At 53.7% G+C, this 25,807-nt stretch overlaps 12 protein-coding genes across 12 annotated transcripts; 7 read left to right on the forward strand and 5 right to left on the reverse strand.

Annotated features, from left to right (window-relative positions):
* Positions 1 to 333: 333 nt before the first annotated feature.
* N7510_004471 (sugar porter family MFS transporter) lies at positions 334 to 2,133 on the reverse strand (the record flags this gene model as incomplete). The annotated part of the gene is made up of 4 exons (XM_056976397.1): positions 334 to 714; positions 775 to 1,095; positions 1,150 to 1,542; positions 1,597 to 2,133. 4 exons carry the CDS (start codon positions 2,131 to 2,133, stop codon positions 334 to 336), a joined length of 1,632 nt encoding a protein of 543 aa, XP_056836353.1.
* An 846-nt stretch (positions 2,134 to 2,979) lies between these two features.
* N7510_004472 (shikimate dehydrogenase family protein) lies at positions 2,980 to 4,068 on the forward strand (the record flags this gene model as incomplete). Its single annotated transcript, XM_056976398.1, has 1 exon — positions 2,980 to 4,068. One exon carries the CDS (start codon positions 2,980 to 2,982, stop codon positions 4,066 to 4,068), a length of 1,089 nt encoding a protein of 362 aa, XP_056836354.1.
* Positions 4,069 to 4,218: 150 nt separating this feature from the next.
* Positions 4,219 to 5,539, reverse strand: N7510_004473 (inositol monophosphatase family protein; the record flags this gene model as incomplete). Its single annotated transcript, XM_056976399.1, has 4 exons — positions 4,219 to 4,327; positions 4,384 to 4,515; positions 4,628 to 5,297; positions 5,359 to 5,539. 4 exons carry the CDS (start codon positions 5,537 to 5,539, stop codon positions 4,219 to 4,221), a joined length of 1,092 nt encoding a protein of 363 aa, XP_056836355.1.
* A 728-nt stretch (positions 5,540 to 6,267) lies between these two features.
* N7510_004474 (uncharacterized protein) lies at positions 6,268 to 7,150 on the reverse strand (the record flags this gene model as incomplete). Its single annotated transcript, XM_056976400.1, has 3 exons — positions 6,268 to 6,511; positions 6,591 to 6,766; positions 6,884 to 7,150. 3 exons carry the CDS (start codon positions 7,148 to 7,150, stop codon positions 6,268 to 6,270), a joined length of 687 nt encoding a protein of 228 aa, XP_056836356.1.
* A 458-nt stretch (positions 7,151 to 7,608) lies between these two features.
* N7510_004475 (type II 3-dehydroquinate dehydratase) lies at positions 7,609 to 8,070 on the forward strand (the record flags this gene model as incomplete). Its single annotated transcript, XM_056976401.1, has 1 exon — positions 7,609 to 8,070. The coding sequence occupies one exon, from the start codon at positions 7,609 to 7,611 to the stop codon at positions 8,068 to 8,070; it is 462 nt and encodes a 153-aa protein (XP_056836357.1).
* A 259-nt stretch (positions 8,071 to 8,329) lies between these two features.
* Positions 8,330 to 11,116, reverse strand: N7510_004476 (putative C6 transcription factor QutA; the record flags this gene model as incomplete). The annotated part of the gene is made up of 2 exons (XM_056976402.1): positions 8,330 to 8,525; positions 8,586 to 11,116. 2 exons carry the CDS (start codon positions 11,114 to 11,116, stop codon positions 8,330 to 8,332), a joined length of 2,727 nt encoding a protein of 908 aa, XP_056836358.1.
* Positions 11,117 to 11,226: 110 nt separating this feature from the next.
* N7510_004477 (uncharacterized protein) lies at positions 11,227 to 11,430 on the forward strand (the record flags this gene model as incomplete). Its single annotated transcript, XM_056976403.1, has 1 exon — positions 11,227 to 11,430. One exon carries the CDS (start codon positions 11,227 to 11,229, stop codon positions 11,428 to 11,430), a length of 204 nt encoding a protein of 67 aa, XP_056836359.1.
* Positions 11,431 to 11,697: 267 nt separating this feature from the next.
* N7510_004478 (putative quinate pathway repressor protein QutR) lies at positions 11,698 to 14,449 on the forward strand (the record flags this gene model as incomplete). The annotated part of the gene is made up of 2 exons (XM_056976404.1): positions 11,698 to 14,142; positions 14,195 to 14,449. The coding sequence occupies 2 exons, from the start codon at positions 11,698 to 11,700 to the stop codon at positions 14,447 to 14,449; spliced, it is 2,700 nt and encodes an 899-aa protein (XP_056836360.1).
* A 2,137-nt stretch (positions 14,450 to 16,586) lies between these two features.
* On the forward strand, positions 16,587 to 20,017 carry N7510_004479 (uncharacterized protein; the record flags this gene model as incomplete). The annotated part of the gene is made up of 5 exons (XM_056976405.1): positions 16,587 to 16,661; positions 16,713 to 16,743; positions 16,800 to 19,322; positions 19,373 to 19,468; positions 19,518 to 20,017. The coding sequence occupies 5 exons, from the start codon at positions 16,587 to 16,589 to the stop codon at positions 20,015 to 20,017; spliced, it is 3,225 nt and encodes a 1,074-aa protein (XP_056836361.1).
* Positions 20,018 to 20,926: 909 nt separating this feature from the next.
* On the forward strand, positions 20,927 to 22,330 carry N7510_004480 (H(+)-transporting V1 sector ATPase subunit C; the record flags this gene model as incomplete). The annotated part of the gene is made up of 5 exons (XM_056976406.1): positions 20,927 to 21,227; positions 21,284 to 21,378; positions 21,432 to 21,523; positions 21,583 to 22,075; positions 22,136 to 22,330. 5 exons carry the CDS (start codon positions 20,927 to 20,929, stop codon positions 22,328 to 22,330), a joined length of 1,176 nt encoding a protein of 391 aa, XP_056836362.1.
* Positions 22,331 to 22,645: 315 nt separating this feature from the next.
* On the reverse strand, positions 22,646 to 23,337 carry N7510_004481 (adenylyl-sulfate kinase; the record flags this gene model as incomplete). The annotated part of the gene is made up of 2 exons (XM_056976407.1): positions 22,646 to 23,273; positions 23,330 to 23,337. 2 exons carry the CDS (start codon positions 23,335 to 23,337, stop codon positions 22,646 to 22,648), a joined length of 636 nt encoding a protein of 211 aa, XP_056836363.1.
* Positions 23,338 to 24,179: 842 nt separating this feature from the next.
* On the forward strand, positions 24,180 to 25,027 carry N7510_004482 (PaaI family thioesterase; the record flags this gene model as incomplete). The annotated part of the gene is made up of 2 exons (XM_056976408.1): positions 24,180 to 24,932; positions 24,998 to 25,027. The coding sequence occupies 2 exons, from the start codon at positions 24,180 to 24,182 to the stop codon at positions 25,025 to 25,027; spliced, it is 783 nt and encodes a 260-aa protein (XP_056836364.1).
* Positions 25,028 to 25,807: the final 780 nt, after the last annotated feature.

The following is a 25,807-nucleotide window of genomic DNA, read 5'->3' on the forward strand; positions in this document are numbered from 1 at the left end:
GATTCAAGTGCAAGATGAGCAGTGAATGGATTCCATGCGGTGAACACGATTCGAGACGGGGCATATACACAAGAGGAAAAAGGCCCAAGGATGTCGCTTGACCCGACACCGATACAACTATACATACCAGCATGATAAATATCATTCCTTAAATGACCTTCGGGGGGAGCATTATATAGACTAAACAACAGCTCCTTTTTCAGAAGTGGATGGGATATTATTTCCAGATACCCAATCTCTCTGTTCAGCATCACACACGAATACATCTCTCCACGTCAGGTATCTAGAAGCAACATGCAAGCACAACAAATTCAAATATTCACATCCTATCCGTTAAGCATACTCCGCTTTCCCAACATCTTCTACCTGGGTATCACCAATTTTGGCAGCCGCAACACCGGACTCCTCAATGTCACGACGGAAGCGCTCTTCATCCTCGCGCAGCCTCTCAAAAATTTCGCCGTGAGCACGCCACACGGGCTTGATCTCAAACAGCTGGTCCATGCTCTCGAGCGGCACGCCCTTGGTCTCGGGGATGAGGAAGAATACAAAGACCGTTGAGAGGATCATCAGGGATGCGAAGAAGAAGAATACTCCGTAACCCATCTTGGCGAACATCTGCGGCGTGAAGCGCGAGATGAGGAAGTTCCATAGCCAGTTCGAGCCCGCGGCGCAGGCTTGTGCCAAGGAACGCATGTTGGGGTCGAACATTTCCTGATTAATCCGCACTGTCAGCTATGGCTTGTTTTGATTCATTTGAGGTGGAGGACTTACGGAGTTGAGAACCCAGGGGGTGCCGTTCCAAGTTGGGGTGTAGAACGCCGTCCACAGGTAGAAGAAGAACATGGCGGCAATACCACCACCGCTCATGTGCTTTGTGGGATGCTGCTGCGGCTCAACGACCTTGATGTATGCGCCGACGATCCACATGCAGATGGACCCGCCTACGGCGCCAATCATCAGTAGGTTGCGTCGACCGACGCGATCGATCAGGTACAGGAGCCAGACAAAAGTGATAACCGTCTTGACGACACCAAACAGGCCCGTACTGAACAGGTCGGTATTTGTGCCACGGACGCCAATGGCTTTGAAAACCTACAAGGTTTCAGTCAGGTATGCAGGGGGCATCAATGCGATGTAGCGACTCACTGTCGGGGAATAATAGTTAATGGCGTTGATACCGGAGCCATTCTGCCAGAAGAAGAGCATGCTCCCCAGGAAGAGACGCCACATGACACGCTTGTTAGAGCCGACAGCCTTGAAGGGCTTCCAGAAACCGATGCCGATGGTGGAGCGTTGTTCCTCCAGGGCCTGGTCGATCGCACCAATCTCCTCGATGATGTAGATGTCATCTTCCGGCAGCTGGCGCATCCAGCAGAGGTTCTTGATGGCTTTTTCGCGACGGCCGCGCGAGAACAGCCAACGAGGCGATTCGCGCATAAACACGCCGCCGATGACCAGGAGGCCAGCAGGGATGAGCTGGATCGCGAACGGGATGATCCACTGCTTGTGGCTCGGGGCCATGGTTGTTGAGACACCATCCTGTTGTCCGTGTGTTAGCGAAATGACTGTCTATAAGGGATAAGAGCAACTCACATTAATCCAGAATCCTACCAGACCACCAATCTGCCATCCCAGTTCATAGACACCGACTAAACGACCACGGATAGCCGGCGGTGCCAACTCGGAGATGTAGATGGGAGTCAAGTTCGAGCCCGCGCCGACAGCCAAGCCAGCCAACACTCGTCCACCGTAGATCAAGCCCAGTCCGCGGCTGCCATTAGCACCCAGCATCAGGCCAGCACCAAGAATAAAGATGAGCGCCGAAACTAGTAGGCCGATCTTGCGACCCCAGAAGTGACCCACGGGGTACGCGAAGAAGGCACCAAAGAAAGCACCGGCCTGGTAGCAAGAGACGATGTTGGCGCTCAGCAGATCCTGCTGGGACTTTGACATGGAGGCGAAATTGAACTCGTCCTGGAACGAGGTCAGGGAGATAGTCGTGCCGATGAAGGCACTGTCGTAACCGATCATGCACGAGGTGGCAGAGGCCACAGCCGCGAGCAGGTAGACGCGCCAGTTGTAGACGCACTTGGGCGTCGGCCGGTCTTCAACCAGCTTCAGGATAGACATGGTGGCGGATGCGGTGTCACGGATATTTATAAATATAAGTGCAACGAGGCAACAGCTCACCCTGTTTTCAAGGGATGGTTGCCAGACTCCCAAGTATATGGGGTATGTATGTGTGGGAAGGAATGAGGGAAGACCACGCCACACTCAATCGAAGGAGGGTGGGTGCAGGAGATCTAAATACTCACGGGGGACTCTAGACAGGTGCACTTGTCCATGGGCAGAAAGAAAGGTAAAAATCCGGGGTCTTCAACTAGGGGGAAAGGATGGAGATGTGGAGGCGGAGGCGGAGAAAAGCATAGCACTGATTGTGCGCTCCGCGGCAAAACGATGAAGCTGTGTTGGAGGACAGTGCGCTAGAGTCGGATTGATTGGGCCGGTGAGCCAACAGAGAAGTGGAGGGAACTCCTGGAGAACTCCGCTGGTTGGTCCGTTGGGATGAAGACCAGGCTGTGAAGTGGAGCATCCAGTATGTGCCGCTTCTGCTCCACGGGGGAGAATGACTGTATGGGGAAGAAGAGGGCGTTCTCCGTACGGGGTACCCCATATGAACAGGCTCGCTTGGATGGCGAAATTGCCCTGCTGTGATTTGGCCAACCGCCAGTGTGCAGACGAAGGAACGTCCAATGATGAAGAGGTTGAGTTCAGTGGCGGTGGGAAAGCGATTATCAGGTGACCCACTGATCTTCACGGGCTAAGCGTTCTGCCCGGCCACAATAATGTTCCACCGTCGGCGGCTCTTTGCTTCTTCGTCCCTATTACTCGTTTCCCCGGTCGTCCCCGGTTCTTTTTAATACATAGCGCACGCGTTGCTTCATCCTACGGAAAATTACTTGTACTCGCTTCATCATGGCTGCTCCGTCCGTCGCTACCACTACCACCATCACCTCCTCCTCCTCCTTCACATGCCCGCCTGAGGAGCCGATCACCAGCCCAGCCAACCTAGACGGCGTGGCTTACCTATACGGACACCCCCTCCTCAATTCCCTCTCGCCGCCACTACACCAGACCGTGTACAATGCCTTGGGCCTGAACTGGAGACAGATCCCACTGTCCAGCGTGACAGGCCAGTCCGCGACCTATCCGCCGCCATACACGCGGTCACCACCGATCGAGAAATTCCTCGCCTCGATCAAAGCCAACCCCAAGTTCGTGGGCTCCTCGGTAACAATGCCACACAAGGTGGCCATCATGCCGCACTTGGATGACCTGACCGAGCACGCCCGGCAAGCTGGTGCCTGCAACACCATCTTCATGCGCACCGACCCAGCCACAGGCCACAAGTCCTACGTCGGCACCAACACCGACTGCGACGGCATCCGCGAGGCCCTAGTGCAGAACGCTCCGGACCCATCGCGCTTCCGTGGCCGTCCGGCCCTCATCATTGGCGGCGGCGGCACCGCCCGCACCGCAATCTATGTTCTGCGCCGCTGGCTCGGTGCAAGCTGCATTTATATCGTGAATCGGGATGCCGTCGAGGTGGCTACTATTCTTGAGGAGGACCGCCGTCGCAACCCGGACCCGAACGCCCACGCGCCTATTATCCATGTCGTGGACCCCGCTGAGGCGGCACGTCTAGAGTCGCCGGCTGCGATTGTGTCGGGCATCCCTAACTACCCGCCCCAAACCCCAGAGGAGATAAATGCTCGTGCGGTCATCCAGGCTTTCCTGGGCACAGCTGCCACCGCCGAGTCGCAGCAGGGTGTCATTCTGGAGATGTGCTACCACCCTGTTCCCTGGACCGAGATCGCTCAATTGGCCTCCACCGGTGGGTGGAAGGTGATTCTCGGCTCGGAAGCTCTGATCTGGCAAGGGCTGGAACAGGCGCGACTGTGGACCGGTGAAGACGTGGTTGGCACGCCAGACCTGGTGCAGCAAGTGAAGGATGTGGTTACCAAGTCGGTGGCCGAGCGGGCATCAAAAAAATCCAGCCTTTGATGTGATTTTTACGATTATGAATTTCGTTTTTGTCTCGGAGCGCATACACTCTTACTTGCATGTTATACATAGATGGGATGATAGAGTTGGACTCCTGTATATACTATGATCGTACCGAAAAATACCTACAGTCTCTTTCCTAGGATCTATTTATGCTCCCGGCCGCGAGTATTCGAGCTGGCGAACCCGCCGCCAGACTTGTCGGACTGTGCGCTCCTGCGACTGGCGGCCTGTTTCCGTAGCCGAAGGGCCAGCCGGCCTGTATCGACATTATTAGCAAGTGATGATGAGAAATAAAACAGGGTTGAGACTTACCGAATAGCCAGATATAGCCGACTCCCCAGTCTCACATCCTCAATCGGCGCCGTCTCTAGATCCTCCGGCGGATTCGCAGTCGTCACCAGGCCGCCAGCTTCAAGCAGAATGGCAATGCCAGCCGCAACATCCCTGCCCACACAAGTCAGTCAAACAACCATAAATCAGACAACCATGGAAACCCGAAAAGATAAATGAAGAGAAAAGGAAAGGAACTAACCACTCCCAACAACCCCCCTCCCACCAAATATCAAAAGACCCCATAGCCGTATACGCCAAATCCAAAGTCGCGCTTCCCAAGCTCCTAACTCCATGCACCATGCCTCCCTTCCCACCCCGACCGCCCAACTCCGCGGCAAGATTAACAAAGCTCTCAATCTTGCGATGCATATTCCCGTCGGGGATATCGCGCCGATCCTTGCCCCACTCACAGGACAGGATACACTGAGCGGGCGCATTGGGCGGCATGGGTGGGATTGATGGGTTCTGGATCAGCGGCAGCCGGCGTGTCTCGTTTAGCCAGGCGCCACGACCGCTACAGGCTGAGAAGAGCTGGTCCTGGAAGGGGGCGTAGATTACCCCTAGCACGGGGCGGTGGGATACGATGAACCCGATTGAGATACAGAACATTGGGAAGAGGTGGGTGTAGTTTACAGTTCCTTTTGAAGGTGTTAGTCCGTATGTGATATAATGGGGGCAAGGGTGTGGTGTACCGTCTAATGGATCGATGCACCATGTCGGCCGCTCGTCAATCAAGTAGTCGCGCGACTGGCCCTTGGCATAGCTTTCTTCGCCGAGGAATCTACCGTCCCGAGTCAGCTGCTTTCCTTCTTCAATCATGTATAAAGATTTGCAAACATACTGGTGAGACGGGTATTGTCTCTGAATCGCATTGCGAATAAATACTTCCACGTCTGTTGGAAGGCACGAGTCAGACCTGTTGTCGCTGGAACTAGGTCGTCTAGGATTTCTCACCTTCATCCGTCTGCGTCACAATATCAACCGCATTCTCCTTCTCCTCGAACTCCTGTGCTGCCGTGCCGGCGATGCGCTGCTCGACGCGGTCCATGAGCAGCTTACCGGCTTTGCGGCCGAGGTCCACGGCGAAGGCGTATATCGCATCGAGGTCCTCTTGGGGGAAGTTTTCGATGGCCATAATGGTGGAATAAAGGGGTCTGTGTATATTTGAGAGAATGGTGGTGTGAATAATGACTTGGGGGAAGAGGAAGGGAAGTGAAGAGGCAAAAAAGGTGGGTTGGGAGGGCCCGCGGGTAACCGCTTATCAGTGGATCAGTGAATGACCCAGTGTATATGGGAACTATAGAATATGGTTGCGTTGTCAATAGAGATGTTCACCTTTGTTGGCCACTATGTTTGTACACTTGTGTGTCTGCCTCCAGGCATAAATACCTTTGTCTTCCCCCCCCACCTCTCCTTCCTCCATCTCCTTCTACCATCTCCTTCTACCATCTCCTTCTACCATCTCCCTCTTTATACAATATCTCATCGCTCTATAACACTTATACCTCCTCGTTTGATTCTTTAGACAATGTCTGTTGCCAAGGGTCGACGCCGTGCCCGCACTCGTGCGCACAACGAACAGCACGGTGCAACGTTCAACGGGCAAATCCCCCGATGAGGTGGTTTTCGGCTTCCTACCCTTCGCGCGAATCCTACATTGCCGTCGATGTAGTATGCCATCACCGCGAACTTTGGCTTGAGGCATCGATCGAACCAGGTTCCCACAACATGAAGGATTGCCTCTGGAGCGATTCGACGCAAGCTTGAAAAAGACAGTTGTCGCGAACAGCGCTAGCTGATCAAGGACTGGTATGTTTATTTTTCTTCCTCCGTACACATTTACCACTAGGCAAAAGTTAAATGCTAATTTGTAGTGTTCCCCTCTCGCAGGTCCGTCAGCCGGCCATGTGAAGTGCTATCGGGTTTTTCGACCAGCTTCAGCAGAAGGAACACACTTAGGGTGTTGTTTGTGTCCAAGATGGACAGCAGTTGGTTATAGCGAAGACCGATCTCCCTGGCAACTTTATGATTGTTCTGGGGCGACACGAAGATCGCGAACTGGAAGAATGCACTGAGTGGGGACGACGGAAACACATGTGCGAGATTGCTGTGCCTCCAACCTAGTGTGCATAAATTCTGGGGACAGAATTTCTTCACGTTAGGGCCTATGGGTTTTGTTGTGCCACCGGATGCGGGTGTTCTGTACGCGCCGTCTCTCTACGAGTTTCAGACAGCTCTGAACACCCTTAAATACGTTGATCGCTCGCTTTTGGTGTTTCCCAAAGCATCTAACAGCTCTGTTGGCCTTGTTGACCCCCCGAATGTGCCCGCCAGTCTCGAGCAAAGTGAAAGGGTCAAATTCCTCGACCTTCCTTATTAGGCGCAGCGAATATTCTGACGAAACGGACAAAGGACTTCATATCCCTCAAATCTTCGAGTCTCAGGTGACGGAGTTCAAAAAAAACAGCCGTCGACTCACTGACCTTCGCCACTTGGATCTCACTGTGCGTGAGCGAGCCTTCTTACCCGTCTGAGAGATCACTACCCTGGTTACAAGAAAGCCAACAACGACAGACTCAAGAGCTTGAATCAATCGCTTGTTCGTAGTGGCGATGCTTTGGCGGATGCCATTATGTTTTTGGACCGACGGCCAGTCGATGCACAAGAAAAAGAGCGACGACTGTTCAAAGAGATCCTTGTCTTGAATGCCCAAAAGGAACCCCCGCTTGTAATATCGACTAGTCATCTTTCGAGATTGCAAGAATAAACGCTCAGCCCTTTTCCTGATGTGAGGATTACGCTTCGAGTTTATGCTGGGATTCCTCGGGAGTTTGTTGATGTAAACGCTCACCAGGTGAGTGCAGTGTTTACTGGAGACCTCGACTGTGAGGACTCGACTCTCGATGACTCTACTGCCTTGTTCGTATAGAAATTCGAGGACATCTACTTCGCCAAACATCCACAGAAGAGAAGACGAAATACATGATTATAAATTAAATGATATTAACGAGGAAGTACTTACAGTACTGTAGGAAGATTCTCCGCAAATCGGCAGAGTACATAGACCGTCACCCCACACTGTCGGGAGAGCATTCAGCCGGACTTAGCCCCATCACCACTTCACGTTCACCTATACTTCAACCACTCACCCACTCACTCTCCGCCGATTCCTAAGTCACCCAAGCCATTCAACCCCGATCCAAAATGGTCAAGTCAATCCTCCTCCTGAACGGGCCCAACCTCAACCTCCTGGGCACCCGCGAACCGCACATCTACGGACACACAACCCTCCCAGACGTCGAAAACACCTGCCGCGAAGTGGCAGCCTCCCACAACGCCACACTCGAATCCTTCCAATCTAATCATGAAGGCGCTCTAGTCGATCGCATCCAAGCTGCGCGCGGTAAAGTCGACGGCATCATCATCAACCCGGGCGCATACACGCACACCTCCGTGGCGATCCGCGACGCGCTCTTGGGCGTCGGGATTCCCTTTATCGAGCTGCATGTGAGCAATGTTCATGCGCGGGAACAATGGCGCCATCATTCGTATTTTAGTGATAAGGCTGCTGGCATCATTGTTGGGTTGGGGGTGTATGGGTATAAGGTTGCGGTCGAGCATGTGGCGTTGAATTTCGAGGAGAGGGGGGAGAAGGCTTCTTTGTAGATTCTTTTTTTAGGGGCTCCAATAGTCGGGATTATGATTGAAGGCGGTTTTATTATTACAGAATCGAGTAGATTCTTCAAAGCACGTTGTGTGTGGGGTATACAGACATGCTGAGGTAGGTACATTATATACACACTTTTTGAACACCAGATTTGATACCGTATCCATAATCGTATCCGAGTGATCTTACAGGTCCGCTGTTATTCCCTTGGAGGTTCATATGCCTGGCCAACAGCTATAGGTAAAAAGTCAGGCAGGGTTATCGTTCCGGTGCCGCGGAGATGCTCAACGGCTGCGATTCTCGTCGCACGGCATGTGACGGCCCGTTGCTAGGCAGCTGCTGAGTCTGCGCTAGGAGAAATGGCTCGATTTGGCCCGAAAAAGAGTAAAGTTCTGGGATCCCAGAATCGGAGACAAATCCGAGGTTTTGCATGAACTCCGGCTGATTGTCGGCTCTACAAAACGAATGTATTAGCGTTGATAAGCCTACTAATCGGGACATCAAGAAAACTCACTTTTCAGCGCCATCTAATGATGCCAGCTCGTCAAATAGCGCGTCGAGGTCTGGGGCGATCCGCTGTCGTTGCGAGGGTCCATAGGCGTCCATATCAACAAACGAACCGAGACCGAGGGAAGGATCGTGATATGTCGGGGGATACTGTCCGGTGGCATGGAAAGAAGGGGAGAGTTCGGGGAGTATGCCAGGTGCGGGTGGGGATTTGGAGGGACCAGAGACAGATGGCCGGAGTCCGCTGCCCAAGGCACTGTCCAAATGACCGGGCTGTGGTGGAATATCAGGGCCGCCGACGGTGGTCAAGGACGAAGTGGGGGTGGGCAGGAGTGAGGGCTGTGTAGCTCGAAGCCAGGGCGACGAGAGGAATGGGTCAACAGCCGCATTGGCGTTGCTTCGGGAAGCACGGCCCTCGCTTGGAGGGGGCAAGTGTTGAGAAGTCGCAGTTCGCCGTAGGTCACCCTGCAGGTTCGGATCCTCACTTGCGGTGGCACTCAGATGCTGAGAAGCCGTTGGAGATGGGCCAGCATATTGAGGGCCGTGGCCTCCACCATGTCTATCTGGCGGGGACCAAAGCAGAGAGAGGTGTGAGGAAGAAGTTTGAAGTTTGTTCTGAAGACCTAAATCGAGGTTCCATGGGGAATCTCTGGACGACGCATGGGGGAGGCCGTATCTGAGAATCATCCCGAGAGTCGGGGTGGTGGCTGATATGCTGTAGGTTTCCATGTAGACATTAAGCAATTGCAATAACCGACTCGAACTCTGCATAGCCCGCATCCTATGAGGCATGTCTAGTAGATTTTGATTGTATTCACGGGAGGCGATCTGCAGGCTCAATGTTGTGACGATGCTCTCGTAGATCATCTCAAGCCCGAAGATGTGTGGCGATGCCAGTCTGATAGGACGGCTTTGTAGGTCCACCCTGTAGCTTTTCGGGAGGGACGCGACCCAGCGTTGCAATTGGAGATCGAGTGACTCCAGTTGGGACCGAGACACGGTTGGGTCTTGTCTGTAACAACACAGCTCGTTTAATATGGAGACAAGGGACACTAGACGGTTGAAAGTGCTCAAGGCATGAAGTGGTCCGCGCTGCAGAGAAGCACGCGCGGACTGGGTAGGACGGAGTCCAGTTTGATCTTCCCATGGATGCCACTCTTCCAGTCCATCTTCGTTTATCGATCCGACCCTTGCTAGGTCGGCTTTCCGCAAAGACGGGCACTGTGAGGTCTGTTCCGCAATCAGGGTCTCAAGAACAAAGCATCCCAAAAACACATGCTTGCCTCGTCCTGATTGTTTGTCTTGCTCGGCTGAGAAAGATGGTCGATCAAGACCGAGGGTGTGTGCGATTCGTACAGCCTGTCCAACAAGCATCCACGCAGCAGTCCACTCCTGCTGTCCAAATTTGATGAGGGACAAAATCAGCAGAGCTTGAACATGGCCGACTTCATGAGGCCCATCCTCGGGTGGGATCAGGTCTCTAGATGTGCTGTACAGCCGAGACGGATCTACAGACGGTCGATCGTCCAACGGTCGGGTGGCAGTGATGGACGTATCTTGAAGTGAGGCCAGCGTCAGCACGGCCCACAAGGCCGCATGATCTCCAGACCCGGGAACAGAGCGGGAGATATACACATCGCCCTCTGTATATTGGAATGCTGTTCGAAGGATGTCATGTTTCTCCAAAATAGGAAACCAGCATTGGGTGTAAGAAAAGTAGATGTCGAGAAGGGGCCAGGCATTGTAGGGAAGCTGGAGAGAGGATTTCGTTGGAGATTGGCCGGGAGTGTGGGGAATGGCAAAGGCAGAGTAGGCTTCGCCGCTCGGGCCATCATTAGAAGGTGTCTGAGTACCACAGTCACGGCTGGGGCGAGATGTCGTATGTTTGATAGCAGAACGGTGAGATGGTGAAACGCCCGCGGGTAATGGTGTCTCCCGAATATCCAACCCCTCTGGCATCTGCCATTCCTGGGCCTCGGAGGAGGCGAGAATGGAATCAATATCGAGCGGCGTGTCGCCTTCTCCCCAAGCTTGAAGAGATCGCTGCTTTTCCTCCTCGGGCAGTTCCAACACCACCAGCACGCGCTCGATGTCTCTCAGGACGGTGCTGTTCTTGAAAGACGCCATCAATGTGTCCGAACTTTCCGCCTCTTTTCCCATTGTAGCCAAGTGACTGGGCATGTTGATTGATCTCATCAATGCGCGCATCACATCTTCACTGCCCCGAATATTCTGAAAGGCCAGTCCCCACAGTAGCTCGAGTGAGCGAATATATCCCGTCGGCAGGCCGCGTTTCTTCGGGTTTGCCTTATAAGTGCAGGGTCGGCATAGCGTTGCGCAGGTCGAACACACCGGTTGGGCGCCGTCGCATTTGTCCTTCTTCGAGCGACAACTATCGCATGCGCGCGATACGCGCTGTCGTTTGGGATGGGCCGCATTTTCGTCTGGGAGGTTTTGCCGACTATCCTCGTCAACGTCGGTGTATCGCCGCTTAGATTTTCCGCTAGCCCCGGTGGCTTTGCGAGACTCGGAGCTCATGATGATCGATTCCGTCCACTCGGCGACTTCAATCGCATGTTCCTCGACCGGGTCATACAGTGGACTGAACGTTCTGCCGAGCGCGACTGTACCAGCAGGCGCCTCACGCCATGTGTCGGACCCACCTTGTTAGTCTGGGCAAACAAGCAGACTGGGATTATTGCAGCGATGGCAGGGCTGAGCGGTGGCAGAGACAAAAAGCGACAGGAAGCGGGCTTCTCCGGGGAAGGCCGAGTGACTGTGGGCAAAATGTCCGCGACCTGAACCTCCAACCAGCGAAGCGTACTAGAGTCGATATCGCGCTGTTGGCCTGACACTAGTTAAGGCTAATGGGTAGTCAACGCACTCTCTGTAGTAACGACAAGAGTCTGGGGAACCGGGAAAATGCAACCTTCCTGTCATGTCCGGCTGAGGGCTTCTCCGTCTGAGTCAGCGTGCGCACGGGACCTCCCCGCAAAATCCACTGTTCACTGCGGTCGCGAGTTGGAGAGCGTCTTTTCTTTTCTTCTCTAATCATCATGGGCCCCTGTTTTTAACCTTTTATTTTGATGTTGGTCTCCTGGTGACCAGGTGTTGACACCATGTCCATTCTCGTGCGCCCGCCCAAGCGCAAACTCCACGAGGTGGAAGCCCTAGCCGAAGATGCACCTCGCAAGCAGGGATCCAATGGCCATGTCTCAACGACCCCGGCTCGATCGGATTCAACGTCTCGCCAACAAGCCGAGCATACCGAGACTCCCGTCGACCCGAAGTGGCAGGCGACATCGCTGCGAGAACTTCACTCGAATCGTGGCTCGCCCGTCCTGTTTGACAGTGGTCCCTTGCAGGTCCCCCGCAACTTCAGCCCAAATGCGTCAGTCGTGTTAATTGGCATTCGAGGCACCGGGAAATCCAGTCTCGCGGTCATTCTTGCGGCGACATCAGGCCGGCGCTTGATCGATGCCGACCGCTACTTCCAGCAGATGACCGGCTGCTCGCGCACCGCTTTTAAGAGGGACAATGACCTCATTGAATACAGACAGCAAGAGGCCCGGGTGATGGAGTCGATGCTATCAGACAATCAAGAAGGCTGCGTGATTGCGTGTGGAGCCGGGTCGATGGAGCGCACTGGACAGAGGCTGTTGCGGGAATATGCGCGCACCCACCCGGTCATCCATGTGGTCCGGGACCCGAACAGTATTCAGTCATACCTCAAGGCGTGGGATACGCAAAAGGTGCGGCATTTTCTCGAACTGTCCGGCCCCATATACCGCGGGTGCTCCAATCTGGAATTCTTCAATGCCTCCGAGACCAGCGGCAGCGAGCATGGAACAAAAGATAGCCATGTCGATCATACTCCGACTCCATTCCTCACATTGAAACGAGTCCAGCGAGACTTCCTTCGTTTCATCGCCTTTGTGACCGGCGATCATGCGGAGCTGAGCCGCCAACAAGCCTCTTTCCCTCTGTCATTATTGCCCGTCGAATCTCGCATGTACACATCCGCGGTCTCGGTGCCATTCTCATTCATCCATGAACAAGATGTGGACATTGAGTCGGTAGAGTTCGGAGCAGATGCATTTGAACTGTCGATCGACGTGGCCAATTGTTTTTCTGGACCTTCTGGCGTCGATTCAAACTTGGCAGACGGCATCAGTCAGGCCGTGGCGACCATCCGCCGAAAAATCATCGTGCCATTGATCTACCATGTGGAGAGCCATGGCATTTCTGGACCATCGCTCTCTCCGAATCGAGTTCCTTCTCGATGCAACGATGAAATTTATCTGGATCTGGTTCGCCACGGTCTTCGAGTTGCCCCAGATTTCTTGACTATCGATTTATCACGCGACGATGGTCTTCTTTCCGAAGTCATCGCTACTCGAGGATCCACCAGAATCATTGGCCATTTTGAAGCTTTTCACCCCTTGCCCGGAGGTTGGGACGGAGACGAATACATCAAACTCTACGAACGAGCCAGAAAGATGGGCTGTGATATTGTCAGGCTATCTCAACCGGCTGAAACGATGGAGGACAACCTCGCTGTTCAGCGATTCCGCCGGCGTGTCCAGAATCTTCCATACCCCGAGCTTCCACTGATCGCTTACAATACCGGCCACCTTGGCCGAACTTCACGGTGCTTCAATCCCATCCTGACACCGGTTATGCACCCCTCTTTGATGCCCGACAGTCCGACCTATCTACAACCCTCCATCACCGCCCACCATGTCCAAACGGCTCTCTACAACTCATTCGTGCTGGACCCGATGCAATTCTTTGTTTTCGGAGCCAACGTTACTTACAGCATGTCCCCTGCAATGCATAATACTGCATTCAAACTGTGTGGGATGCCTCATTTCTATAAGATATACCAGTCGTCAACGTTGCGCGGTCTGAATGATCTTGTGGAGAACCCATATTTTGGCGGGTCGAGTGTCAGTCTGCCGTATAAGACGGAATGCATTCCCCTTCTACACTCTATGTCATCTCATGCTCGAGCGATTGGTGCCGTCAACACGTTGATTCCAATCCGAAACCTTGACGGAGAGGATCCTCGCTTATCACGGGAATCATCGGTGTACCTGGAGAAAAATCGCGCGGGTCCCGTCAAGGGTCTGCATGGGGACAACACCGACTGGATTGGCATCTGCAACTGCATTCGCCGGGGGCTTTCTCCTGCAAATGCTGTCCGTCCTTCGTCGACAGGTCTTGTCATCGGATCTGGTGGTATGGCCCGTGCTGCTGTCTACTCCATGATCCACCTAGGAGTGCAGACCATTTTTGTCTACAACCGGACTCTTGAAAAGGCAGAAAAATTGGCCCATCATTACAACCGGCAAGACCTGCATTCCAATGAACGAAGTGGGGTCAATGGTCGCCCGAAAGTCAGCATCCTGAACTCATTGGATGACCCTTGGCCTAGTGCGTTCAAGCAACCGACCATCATTGTCTCTTGTATTCCAGCCCACAGTATCGGCGGTCAGCCCGCTCCGAACTTCCACATGCCTTCACAATGGCTGGAGAGTCCTACCGGCGGTGTCGTCGTCGATGTAAGTTCCCACCTGATTCTGCTTTACTGCGTGGTGCTGACTCTGATATAAGTTGGCATATAAACCTCTGAACACGCCCCTTATGCAGCAGGTGCGTGCCCAATCGCATCGCGGCTGGGTTGCCCTCGACGGTCTCGATGTCCTGCCCGAGCAAGGATTTGCTCAATTCGAACTATTCACTGGCCGTCGTGCCCCTCGTCGCTTGATGCGGACTATTGTGCTTCAGGAGTATAGCAACGAGGAAGGAGACACCGATCAAAGTGCGATTAGGAGTAGATTGCAGAACCTGGACGGTCAGCCCACCTGAAGTTGGTGGATGGACATCAGATTCCGTTATTTCAGCAGCTCAGAGAGTTATATTAAGCAAAGCATACACCACCGAAATACGAGGTGCAACCTAGCCAGCCACTATCGTCGGTGATGAAGACACCCTGGCAATCAATGGTGAAGAGGGAGAGGCCGCTCGTGTCTTGCCATCTGCATACCACCTTGATAGCGCTTATCTGCGCGCGAGCATGGTCAAGTGAGGTCTTCGTGACTACCCGTTGAGATGGCCGTCAATGCATTTCATTACTCTTCTTCGCGCCTAACTCGGCTTGCTATCGAGGTCTATATAGGCTATCTGCATGAAGTTGCAAGTATAAGGAAAGAAACAGGTCTTGCCCAATAGACAATTTATGAAATATTGTATCTATAGCTATCTTCGTAGCCAACGATGAAGAAATGATACCAATGACCTTTATTTCCGCTTTACTTTTTTTTGGAATTGTGCATACATCAAGGTAGATTTGGTAGTGTCAGAGCAATCCGTTGAATCAAAGAATTTCCTTACAAGAAAGTGCTAGTATCCTCCTAGTCCTTGCAATCCATATTTCCAGGCCCCAAATCTTTCATGACCACCGTCCTTCCGTGCATACCTAGGTAATATTCGCTGTCTAGTCGTACTCAATATGCGGTTGTCCCAGCTAATTAGCCCTACACACGTGATGCGTTTCAGATGGAACCTGAAACGCGGCGGCCCAAAGCTGAGCGCCTTGCCTGCCCCTTAAGGCTGGTCAGGGGCAGTTTCTTTTCAAGTCTCCAACCCCTTTGGATTTAGTCAAGACCCAACAGTGTTTGAGACATAGACCCGGACCATGGTTGGTACGCAAGAATGTCCACTAGTTAGTCGATCCGGAGCAGATACCCTCCCGGGTCAAGGCCGGCATTTCTGCACAACACTTGTAATCCAATCCCTCTTGGCCCCTTCTACTAACGATTCCCGGCACTTGTGGCTCACTCGGGCTGGACGATCTTCGTTTAGGTGATTTCACGATCTCCTTCTGGGCCAGGAGTCCGTTCATTGGGCGCTCAGCCCGTGGCCGACCCGCAACTGCTGGTCGTCGTCAGTCAAGCCGTCCGCCCACGTAGACTGTTGTATCTAGTACCTCATGAACAACAACAAATGGAATTAGGTACGTAGGGCGATAACAATAATAGTAAAATATATCTTATTATTGATCGGGTCCAAACAGCGGTGAATAATAATGTTAATAATAATGATGATGATGATAGTCACAGGTACATAAGTTCAATGCGTGGGGGAAGTTCCAGACTCGGGTTCTGTTCTGCCACTCACGGACTGTTCCATCCCTCCTGTCCTCTTTCCCTGCACTCCGCGTCTCCCTCTCTCCCCTTCTCCTTCTCTTCCTTTTCTTTCGTTTTTCCTTCTTGAACCTCGCCCTGATCTTCGGTGGTCTTCCCTCCCGATTCTCGATCATCTCTCTCGCTTTTCTGTCGGGCACATCGGCGCGCTCGCCCCTTACCATAGCGCAGTTCGCTCCGCGAGGGGCAACACTTGGCCTCGTCTGCGCTTGTTACAACACCCGCGTCCCTCGCTCTGCCTGAAATCCATCTGGAGTAACACTTGGGCTGACGATCGCACGGTGTCTGGTATGCTAATAATTTATTTTCTTGTGTCCTGGCTGCCATCATGGCGTGACTTACCCCCTTGAGCTGGTACCGACCATGGTCATCCTGACCAGGTCGGACCAGGCAGCCCGGCTAATCCCCCCGGGTTGACACTCAGGGGACGTATGTCTTACGCTTAACCATAAGAGAAACCTTCAGCTTGGCTAACGCCCTCAGCAGCTTGCAGGAACAGCCATCACTGTCTTCTATCTCAAGCCCTCCCTCTCCCCTGTTGCGTTCGCCGCCAATCTTGCGCATCCGTTTCCCACCTCCCCTTCAACATCATCGTGGCCGCGACGTGTGCTTGACCATCTGCTTTTCGATCGGAATTCAGCGCCGAATGTCTTCGCGCGCGTGACATTCGTCGTCGTCGCCACCAATCGCTCGCCTACACCAACGGTAATCCGGCGAACGGGCATCTTGCATTACCTTCCCACCACAAGGGATCATTGGGTCGCGCATTGCCCGCTGTCTCCTAGTCAAAGTGGCCTACAATGGAGTCCCCGGCTATTGAGTCTCCCCTGATGGAGCAGGACGAGATCCCCATTCCCTGCAAGGGCTGTGGAGAGGTACGTATCCATGGTCAACCCTTATGAGACCCCGACTAACTGTGTCCCCAGATTCTCGAGGAAGGAAAAGCTTTTGAACTTGGTAGGTGTTCCGGAGCCGGATTCTTCTCGCTGTGCAGCGGTACTAACGTCTTCCAGCTGGACAAAGGTGGCACATTGATTGCTTCCGATGTAGCAATTGCTCTACCCTCCTCGATTCCGACGCGCATCTCTTGCTGCTGGGCGATGGCTCGCTGATTTGCAGCAAGTGTACCTACAACTGCAGCTCCTGCGGCAACAAGATCGAGGATCTGGCCATCCTAACAGGCGACCAAGCCTTTTGCGCACAATGCTTCCGATGCCGCAACTGCAAGAAGAAGATCGAAAATCTGCGCTATGCGCGCACGTCTCAGGGAATCTTCTGTATGGATTGCCACGAATCATTAATGCAGCGACGGAGGAAAAGAACTCGCGGCGCAACCACCAAAAAGTCGTCGTCACAGGCCAAACTGGACAAGTCACTGCCTTCGCTGCCACCGCACCTAATGGCTGAAGCTCAAAACGAGGCGTTCGTGGATGCGCCCACTGATGGGTTGCGCAGCCGCGACACGCAGGGCGCCAGTGATGCGGGCAGATCTGAAACCTCACCTTCCCGCCAGGCATCAGGTAAGAGAGCTACAATCGACCATCGCTGGGACACCATGACTGATATTTCTCTCTTTACAGACAGCCTCATTCTTCCTTCCAGCACCTACCGAAGTAGTCGCCAATTGATAGGCCCGCGCGATGCTGAAGCGGACGGAGGCGCAGAATTCCTCATCCCTCTCGCGTTCGATCCTTCCACTGAAGGCACGCGATCATCATCTCGCGCACAGTCGCAGCAAATGGACGGACTGCCACGTGACTATTTCGGCACCCTTGGATCGGGCGATTCGTCGCTCAGAACGTCACGCGACGGGCGTGACTATCTCCAAGACCCTGGCTCTCATGCCTCATCCGAAAATCACTCTCCTCACATTGCGTATCAGGACGCTCGGCGCGATGTGGATGGAGCGACTGGCCCCGCGGACAAGGGTACTACAGACACATTCAAGGCTGGCCAGTCGACCTCTGCCCGCAGTTCCACATCGGATATTCCAATCACATTGATGGAGACAACAACTTTCTCTGGTGCCACTAGTCCAGAGAGCAACCGTTCCAGGGAGCAAGGTGATGTTCCCAGAACGGCGCCTCTAGATCGCGCTATGGCCACTGCTCGGCCCACAAATGAACTTCGCAAACTTCACGAGCATGAGTCCGAGAGTTCGTCCCGCTCTCTGCCTGTGTCGTCGAGCATGGCTTATCTGCCCAAACGAGGTGATTCTTTAGAAACCAAAAATCATACGATCCCGCGAAAGGAAATTGGACTTTCTTCCCGATCTCAGTCGACCGGCCCATCGCCCTATGACGAGTCGCCCAGAATGCGCACTGAGACTCCATCTGAACCTGCCAAGAGCAGTGCACTGAATACTCCCCAGTTGGATTCTCAGCGGCAGTTGGACCGCGCGGGCTCGCCGTCCCGGTCGCGGTATAATAGTATTGTCGACTATCCTCCGGATGAAGAACTAGCCTCGGCAGCTCAAACCAGCGAGTCTTTCTTGCGTCGCATGTCGAACTCTGTCCGTCATGGTCGCAGCTTTAGCGACAAGAGTGTGCGTCTCAGCAAGGATCTAAAGTCTCCTCGGTCGCCTGCCAACGGAAGCGCCATTGGAACTGATGTTAGCAGTCCCTCTGGTACTGGGGAAAAGTCCGACGAGGTCTCTTGGCTTCGAACTGAATTGCGCAAGGAGCGCCAGCGAGCTGCGGAGATGGAATTCGCTCTCCGTGCGACCGCCGATGTCAAACAGGTTAACACGGAACTGTCTGAGAAACGTTCAACCATGGTCGTGCTGGATGCTAAGAGGGAGATTGTCCTGCGTGAGCTTACTGTCTTGACTGATCATTTGGAAGCCGAGAAGCGCACCGGAAGCGGTGGAGCCTTGGATTTGTCTAAGCTATCCAACAATGTTCTGCGGGATCTTGCTGAAGCGATCCAGAAACTGAAGGAGTCCTATGGCCCGCAAATCGAGGAGCTCGTCCAGAAGCGCTTCGATTTGTCGGAGGAGCTGGCCAGCTTGCAACGCCAGAAGGAGAAGAGCTTCCAAGAGTTTGAACAATTGTCATCCAAGAATGCACAGTTGGCTGAATTGAACAACCAGCTTGTGCACCAGATCCAAGGACTCTACAAGGCCAATGATGGACGTGGATCGAATGGTCTGGGGATCTACCACAACAAGGAGAGGTCAACCAACTCCATCGAGACCTTTAAGCCCGGCATGCACGATTTTCCGACGTCCATCTCGACTGCGCAAATCGATGATGAAGGGGAACCTGCTACCGCCACTGCTACTGTCGTTCCTGGACCTCAAGTTGTCAGCATTCGTAAGGGCAAGTTCAACTGGAAGAAGGGTGGTCAAAACGTCGCCAAGGGCGTCAAGGGACTCAAAGGGGCTTTCATGGGTAATGAGAATGAGGGTGGCCTGCCCCGCTCTCAAACCCAGGACCCGAGCCGACAGGGCTTTGGTTTTTTCGGAAATCAGAGGCACAAGCAAGTGGGCAAGATGTCACACACTGATAGTGTGCCCGTGTTGGCTGAGGGTGGTGGTATGTTCCCTTGTTTCTTGTTGTGTCATTCTCCGCTAATCATTGTGCAGGTCTTTTTGGTACCGATCTGGAGGACCGTATGGTGCATGAGAAGAGCATTATCCCAGCTGTCGTCACCCGTTGTATCCAAGAGGTTGAGCTGCGAGGTTAGTTCCCTATTGTGTGATTATCGATTCAGATGCTAAATCCAGTCAGGCATGGACATGGAAGGCATTTACCGCAAATCCGGGGCTGCTTCGGTCATCCAGGGCATCCGGGAAGGCTTCGAGCGGTCTCCGTTCGATTATGATCTCTCGGATCCGGACCTGGATATTCATGCCGTCACCTCGGCTCTGAAGCAGTACTTCCGGAAGCTCCCAACACCCCTGATCACCTACGAGGTGTACGAGAAAATTATTGAGTCTAGCGAACTCACTTCAACGCTGGATCGCGTGGATCTGCTGCAGAGGAGTCTTATGGAGCTACCTCGCGTTCATCGCGACGTGCTCGAGTTCCTAGTCTTCCACCTGAAGCGCGTGGTCGAGCGCCGGGATGAGAACTTGATGACCAGCCAAAACATCGCCGTCGTTTTTGCACCCACCATCATGAGACCCGAAAGTCTCGCCCGTGAGATGACCGATGTCCAAAAGAAGAATGACGTGGTTAAGTTCCTTGTGGACAACTGCCAGGGCATCTTCCAAGGAATGCAGGCCTAGTTATTTACTTGTTCGTTGTGCTTATACTTTTTGGGGACTTTTTTCTTTTGCGTTTTTGGTCCTGTTGCCGACTGTCACGCCAAGCAACAAATTGGCATATTGGAGAATTCCACCAATGCCTGTCTGGATGACGACGGTCTCCGTGTACATATACCCGCGCTTGTTATCTGGCCCATTGGCCTCCTTGCTCTTTTCTTCCCTTCCCCCACACCCTTTTATGATCAGCGTTGCACGCTCGATGCCGATACCCTGTCATGTCTCGATTTTCGTCCCCGATCCATATCCCGCAGGTTCGAAGCTATTCACTCTCTCTCCGGAGAGATCAAAATTTTGCGTTTGTCTGGGCGGCTCTTGTCTTTTTTCTTTCTGTCTGTGTGTTTTACCTTGATCCGACTCGATTGAAGCGAGCATTGGATAGTCTAGCGTTTCCATGTTCATCGTTTACTCTCGCCTCAGGCCGTAATGTCTCTACTCGAAAGCAAACTATTGCACGTTACCCCGTATGTACTTCCCTATATTGTCCTCGATGAGACCCCAGCATGCGTGAATGTCAATAGACGTTGAACGTATTCTCTCAAGGCCCTTCCGTGTAAGTCTCAACCCGTTAAGATGCGTGCCGCAGGTGCCTCCTGGAGCTGAGAATCACGAAAACGCCAGGTCTAATAAACGCCAAAAAAAAGGTCACAGTTTGCAGACATAGTCACCTAAGCAGAGCGCATTGGCTGGATCAGAAATAGGTTAAAGATATGGGCATTCATTTACGATTGCGATAACTACTTAGGGCTACTATTTGTCGTGGTCGATGAGTTCCCCGCCTCGCCCACCGCCTTCATCACTCGGCAGCTCAACCAACAGGCCAACACCAGCATCTCAACCCCCCTTCCACGCCCCCAGGGCTCTCTCATCACCATGTCCAAGCCCAGCAAGTACCTTCTCCTGTCACTTCCGACATCCATCGTCCCCTCGCACCACCGCGACGACGCCCTCGACGCCGTCTCCGCCACTGTCTCTCCAGACAATGGCTCCGCCGCCTCGTTCCCGATCCCCGAGTTCAAGATCGGCACGCTAGATGCCCTCGTACAGCAGGCTGATGAGCTAGCCAAGCTGGAGAGTGGCTGCCAAGGTGTTGTGGCGAAGGTGGGGGACGCGCTGAAGAATATCCTTGCTGGGGATGAGGATCAGATTGAGAAGATGAAGGTTGTGAACGACAGTATGTGTCGGGACCTTCGAGTGTGGATGCTGCGTGCTCGCTTCTAACTGTTACAGAGCCCGTGGATCAATACCTGCGCACGTTCCAGTGGAATAAAGTCAAGTATCGGGCGGATAAGCCGCTGGCGGAGCTGATTGATCTCCTGCAGAAGGTTTGTACAGAGACAGCTACGGTGGGTAGGAGCAAGCTAATCATTTATCATAGGAGGCTGCCAGTATCGACAACGATCTTCGATCCAAGTACTCCCAATATAACCAGGTTAAGAACAATCTGGCCACGCTGCAGCGGAAACAGACGTACGTTGATGTTTCCACCTCTCTGCTAGATACTATCTGCTAACCTCTGATATGTACAGAGGAAACCTGTCAACAAAGTCCCTCGCTTCAGTGGTCGACCCTCGCTCTGTCATCCAGGACTCCGAATACCTCGAGACGCACCTCGTTGCCGTGCCGGCCCAACAAATCAAGGAGTTCCTCAAGTCCTACGAAACCGTGGCCCCCATGGTCGTGCCACGGTCCGCCCAATTGGTTGCTTCGGACAGCGAGTTTACTCTATACTCCGTGACGACGTTCAAGAAACACAGCGTCGAGTTCGTGCACAAGGCTCGTGAACACAAATGGATCCCGCGTGATTTTAAGTATGTGGAAGGCGGGAAGGAGGAGGAGCGCAAGGAGGTAGAGCGTGTGGGCGGCGATGAGCGGAAGCTTTGGGGCGAGACGTTGCGCCTTGGACGTACCGCGTGGAGTGAAGCGGTCATGGTCTGGATGCATGTGCTTGTGCTCCGGGTGTTTGTGGAGACGGTGCTGAGATACGGATTGCCATTGGACTTTGTGTGTGCTTTGATCAGGGTATGTTTTGACACCATTCCCTTCTTTTGTGGAGGTATACTGATCTGTCCTTTTTCGAAGACCCCCTCCTCCAAGCAGGCGGACCGTGCGAAGCGTAACTTGGAAGACAAGTACTCGTATTTGGCCGGCAATGCTTTTGGGCGGGACAAGAAGGGCCGTGTCAAGCGAGATGATCCCAGCGAGATGCATGCCGCAGGCGAGGGCGGCGGCGCAGACTATACGGCATATGTGTTTTACGAGTTCGAGTTCAATTAGTTAGTTGGACTCGGTAGGGGTTGCTGTGGGGGGGGGGGGGGCTTTTGGGGCCAGTTGCGTACATATACCAGTACATTGAGCACAAACTCTGGGACCTTTTTGTTTTTGTGTTCGCTTTCGGATGTGCAATATACAAATCTACTCTGAGAACACACACAGTGTGCAACAGCAAGGTGATCTATGTATTGACGATAAAGGTATGTACAGCATCAAACGGTGTATGGGGGGATCACCGAACAACCCAGCAAGACACGCTATACACCAAAATCACAAGCTATACCACAAGCGCCTCTCTGCCACCTGCACTGCCCCTGTTTAGGCCTTCTTGGGAGGCAGGTAACCCTTCTGGTCCAGGTAATCAATGATCTGCTTCACGGCATCCATAACCGGAAGCTCATGGTTCTTAATGTGAATCTCGGGGTTGGCAGGGGCCTCATAGGGAGCCGAGATACCAGTGAACTCCTTGATGACACCCTCACGGGCCTTCTTGTAGAGACCCTTGGGATCACGCTGCTCAGCAACCTCCACGGGGACATCAACGTAGACCTCCACGAAGGGCAGACCGGTCGCCTCGCCGGGGGTGGGTACCTCGTGCAGCGCGCGGGCCTGGTCGCGGTCGGCACGGTAGGGCGAGATGAACGAGGTGATGGCGATGGAAGCGCTGTCGGCGAACAGCTTGGCCACCTCCGCAATGCGCCGGATGTTCTCCGTGCGGTCGGCCTCGCTGAAGCCCAGGTCCTTGTTCAGGCCGAACCGGATGTTGTCGCCATCCAATCGGTAGGCGTGCACGCCGCGGTCGCGCAGTAGCTGGTGCTCGAGCTCGACGGCCAGCGTCGACTTGCCGGAGGCGGATAGGCCCGTCAGCCAGATGGTCAGCCCGCGCTGGTTGAGCTGGGAGCTGCGCTCGTCGCGGGTCAGGGCGGAGGCGTGGAAGGTGATGTTGCTAATTGTGTGTCAGTGAGGTGGACCTGTTGAATTGATCGGAGAGGATGTACATACGTGGCCATAATGAATGTGGGATGTTGAAGAAAGAAAGGAAAAGTGACGGTGAGAGAAAAACGAGGGGCAAAGTCGGCGGGGCGGAAAAGAAACAGTTGAAACGGGCCGCGTCAGGGAATGATCGACTCTTGGCAAGGCCAGATATACGAGGGATGGATTGGGTACGAGAATAATAATCTTTTCAGAGGTACGCTGGAGCAAGGTAACAGGGCCGGGCCAATGGTCGTTCGTACCAGAGATGGGATCCCGGTGGCAAAGAGGTACGGATGGCAAGAGAAAGGAAGTTGGTTAAAATGGCCTCTTGCGGAGGGTTGTAGGATCAAGATGCTGTGGGATGAGAGGTGGAAGTTCACAATCACATCAAAAAGAAAGGGAAACGGGCAAGCTTTCTGTCTGGCACCGGAGGGAGATGTGATACGATTCCATTAGGGCTTGGACGGTGCTCGCTATATATCAGCATTCAAGGATGAAGACAACATGAAAATCACAACGAAAGCAACGACACCGCTGTTTCTCCCCTCGAGCATGCGTAACTACACTTGTTCAACAGAAACTCTTCTTCGGTCCAAAGGACCGCTCCGGTCCCGATTGCCTCACCAGCGTAAAGATGCCGAGGTCCAATCTCTTCCGGGCCCCAGTTATCTCTTGCCGCAACCATTGATTTCTCCCAACAAGTCGCCTCTCCCACGATGCTCCGTCTACCAGTCTCGGCCCGATTAAAGCCCTGTCTGCCCCGGCCGGTTGGCAGTCCATCACATTTTCTCTCTGCTCGTGCCCCCCTACGAAGCCCCCTTCGGAGCCAGCGCCTCAATTCCACCACCGGTAAACCCCGATCCACCCCGTTACCTGAATGCAAACGACGACTAACCCATCGACGACTACAGCATCTCCCTCGGAACCTCTTCCTCGCCCGCGATCGCGCTTCCGTCGCTTCGCCGGCTTCACCTCTATCGCTGTCCTCGCCTTCACCGCCGGCCTCCTATTCCAAACCCAACGCACCCTCTCCCGCCTCATGGCCGTGCCACTAGCCTCGGATGCTGAGTCGTTGACCTTGTTCGTCGCGCCAGACGACGCGACACAAGAGATTGACGACTACATCCGCACACATCCCGTGGCGGAGGCCCTGCGCGCCAATCCGGACTTTACCGAGTCGCGCCCGCACCTCAAGTTCCCGGAGGCACTACGAGAACGCAGCCTGACGGCCGGGACACTGGCCGGACCCAACAAGATCGTCGTGCCACCATATGTCTTCAACGAGCGCGGTGGCAAGAGCATGGTCTCGCTCATGTACCTCGGCTCCGACATCTGCGGCCACCCAGGCATCGTGCACGGCGGTTTGCTAGCGACCTTGCTGGACGAGGGTCTGGCACGATGCTGCTTCCCAGCCCTGCCGAATAAGATTGGCGTCACGGCGAACCTGAATATCGACTACCGCGCCCCGGCCATGGCGAACCAATATACCGTGCTGCGCGCCGAGACCGTTAAGGTCGAGGGCCGCAAGGCGTGGGTCGAGGGCCGAATTGAGACCCTCCCGACTGATGGCACGGAGCCCGTGGTGCTGGTTGAGGCTAAGGCCTTGTTTATCGAGCCCAAGCAGGCGCGGGTAGGTTTTTTGTTCCCCTTTGCTTCCAGGTCCTGCCGAATAATGGCTAACTAACTGACTGCTAGGCCCTGTCGAATCTATATAAAGCGGAGTGAAAGGTCGCATTGGCATTATTGGGCATTGGCGTTATAGACCTAGATATTATCCTTCTTTACAAGCACAACAGTATAATTGATAGTTATTATTATCCCCTTGGCAGATAAGTTGGGGTAGAAGAGTGCGCCCCTCACATCTATAAGTGGACTAGTCAACCCCTGTCGCCGCAATCCCTGGCCGACTTCACACTGTAAAGGGATGGAACTTCGTCAAACCATTCCTAGGCCAACTGCCGACTAACCGAGCATTGATATGTACTCTTCCCTGTCTGGCCGGGCAAGTGTTCAGAGTGTGATCAGAGAGGGACCAGTCCTTTAGCTGACAACACCGTCTGCCATGAAGCTCGGGATGTTGTCTCCCGACGACCGCAAGATTGCTGTGCACAGTGTAGCACTGCTAATGCGAGATCTCATCTGCTCATTCGCTGCCGCGAATCCTCTCATTATTAGCCCAGGGTCGCCCTTGCTGGATTGGGCAACGGATAATATTGACGAAACCCCCGACTCGAGGTAGTCCAATCTCCAAGCATCCTGGCCCCGTTATCAAGGCATTTTCGGCGAATCTAGTGCCCGCACGGAATGTCCGGGTGGAATCTGGCCAGTCACAGCGTTACCTTGTCTGTTGGACCAGATCTTGAATGCAACGCGGCGACGCGGGGATGATCGACAGGGGCCGATAGCGCATGCCGGACAGGCACGACGCGCTACACAGGGGGGAACATAATAATATCTTTTTTCCCCTCAGGGCAGCACGAGGGGTCAGTTTTTCTCACTGCAAAC

Source organism: Penicillium lagena, assembly GCF_028827675.1.
Source record: "Penicillium lagena strain IBT 129212 chromosome Unknown utg000002l_segment0_segment0, whole genome shotgun sequence".
In the NCBI taxonomy this organism is placed as follows: Eukaryota; Fungi; Ascomycota; class Eurotiomycetes; order Eurotiales; family Aspergillaceae; genus Penicillium; species Penicillium lagena.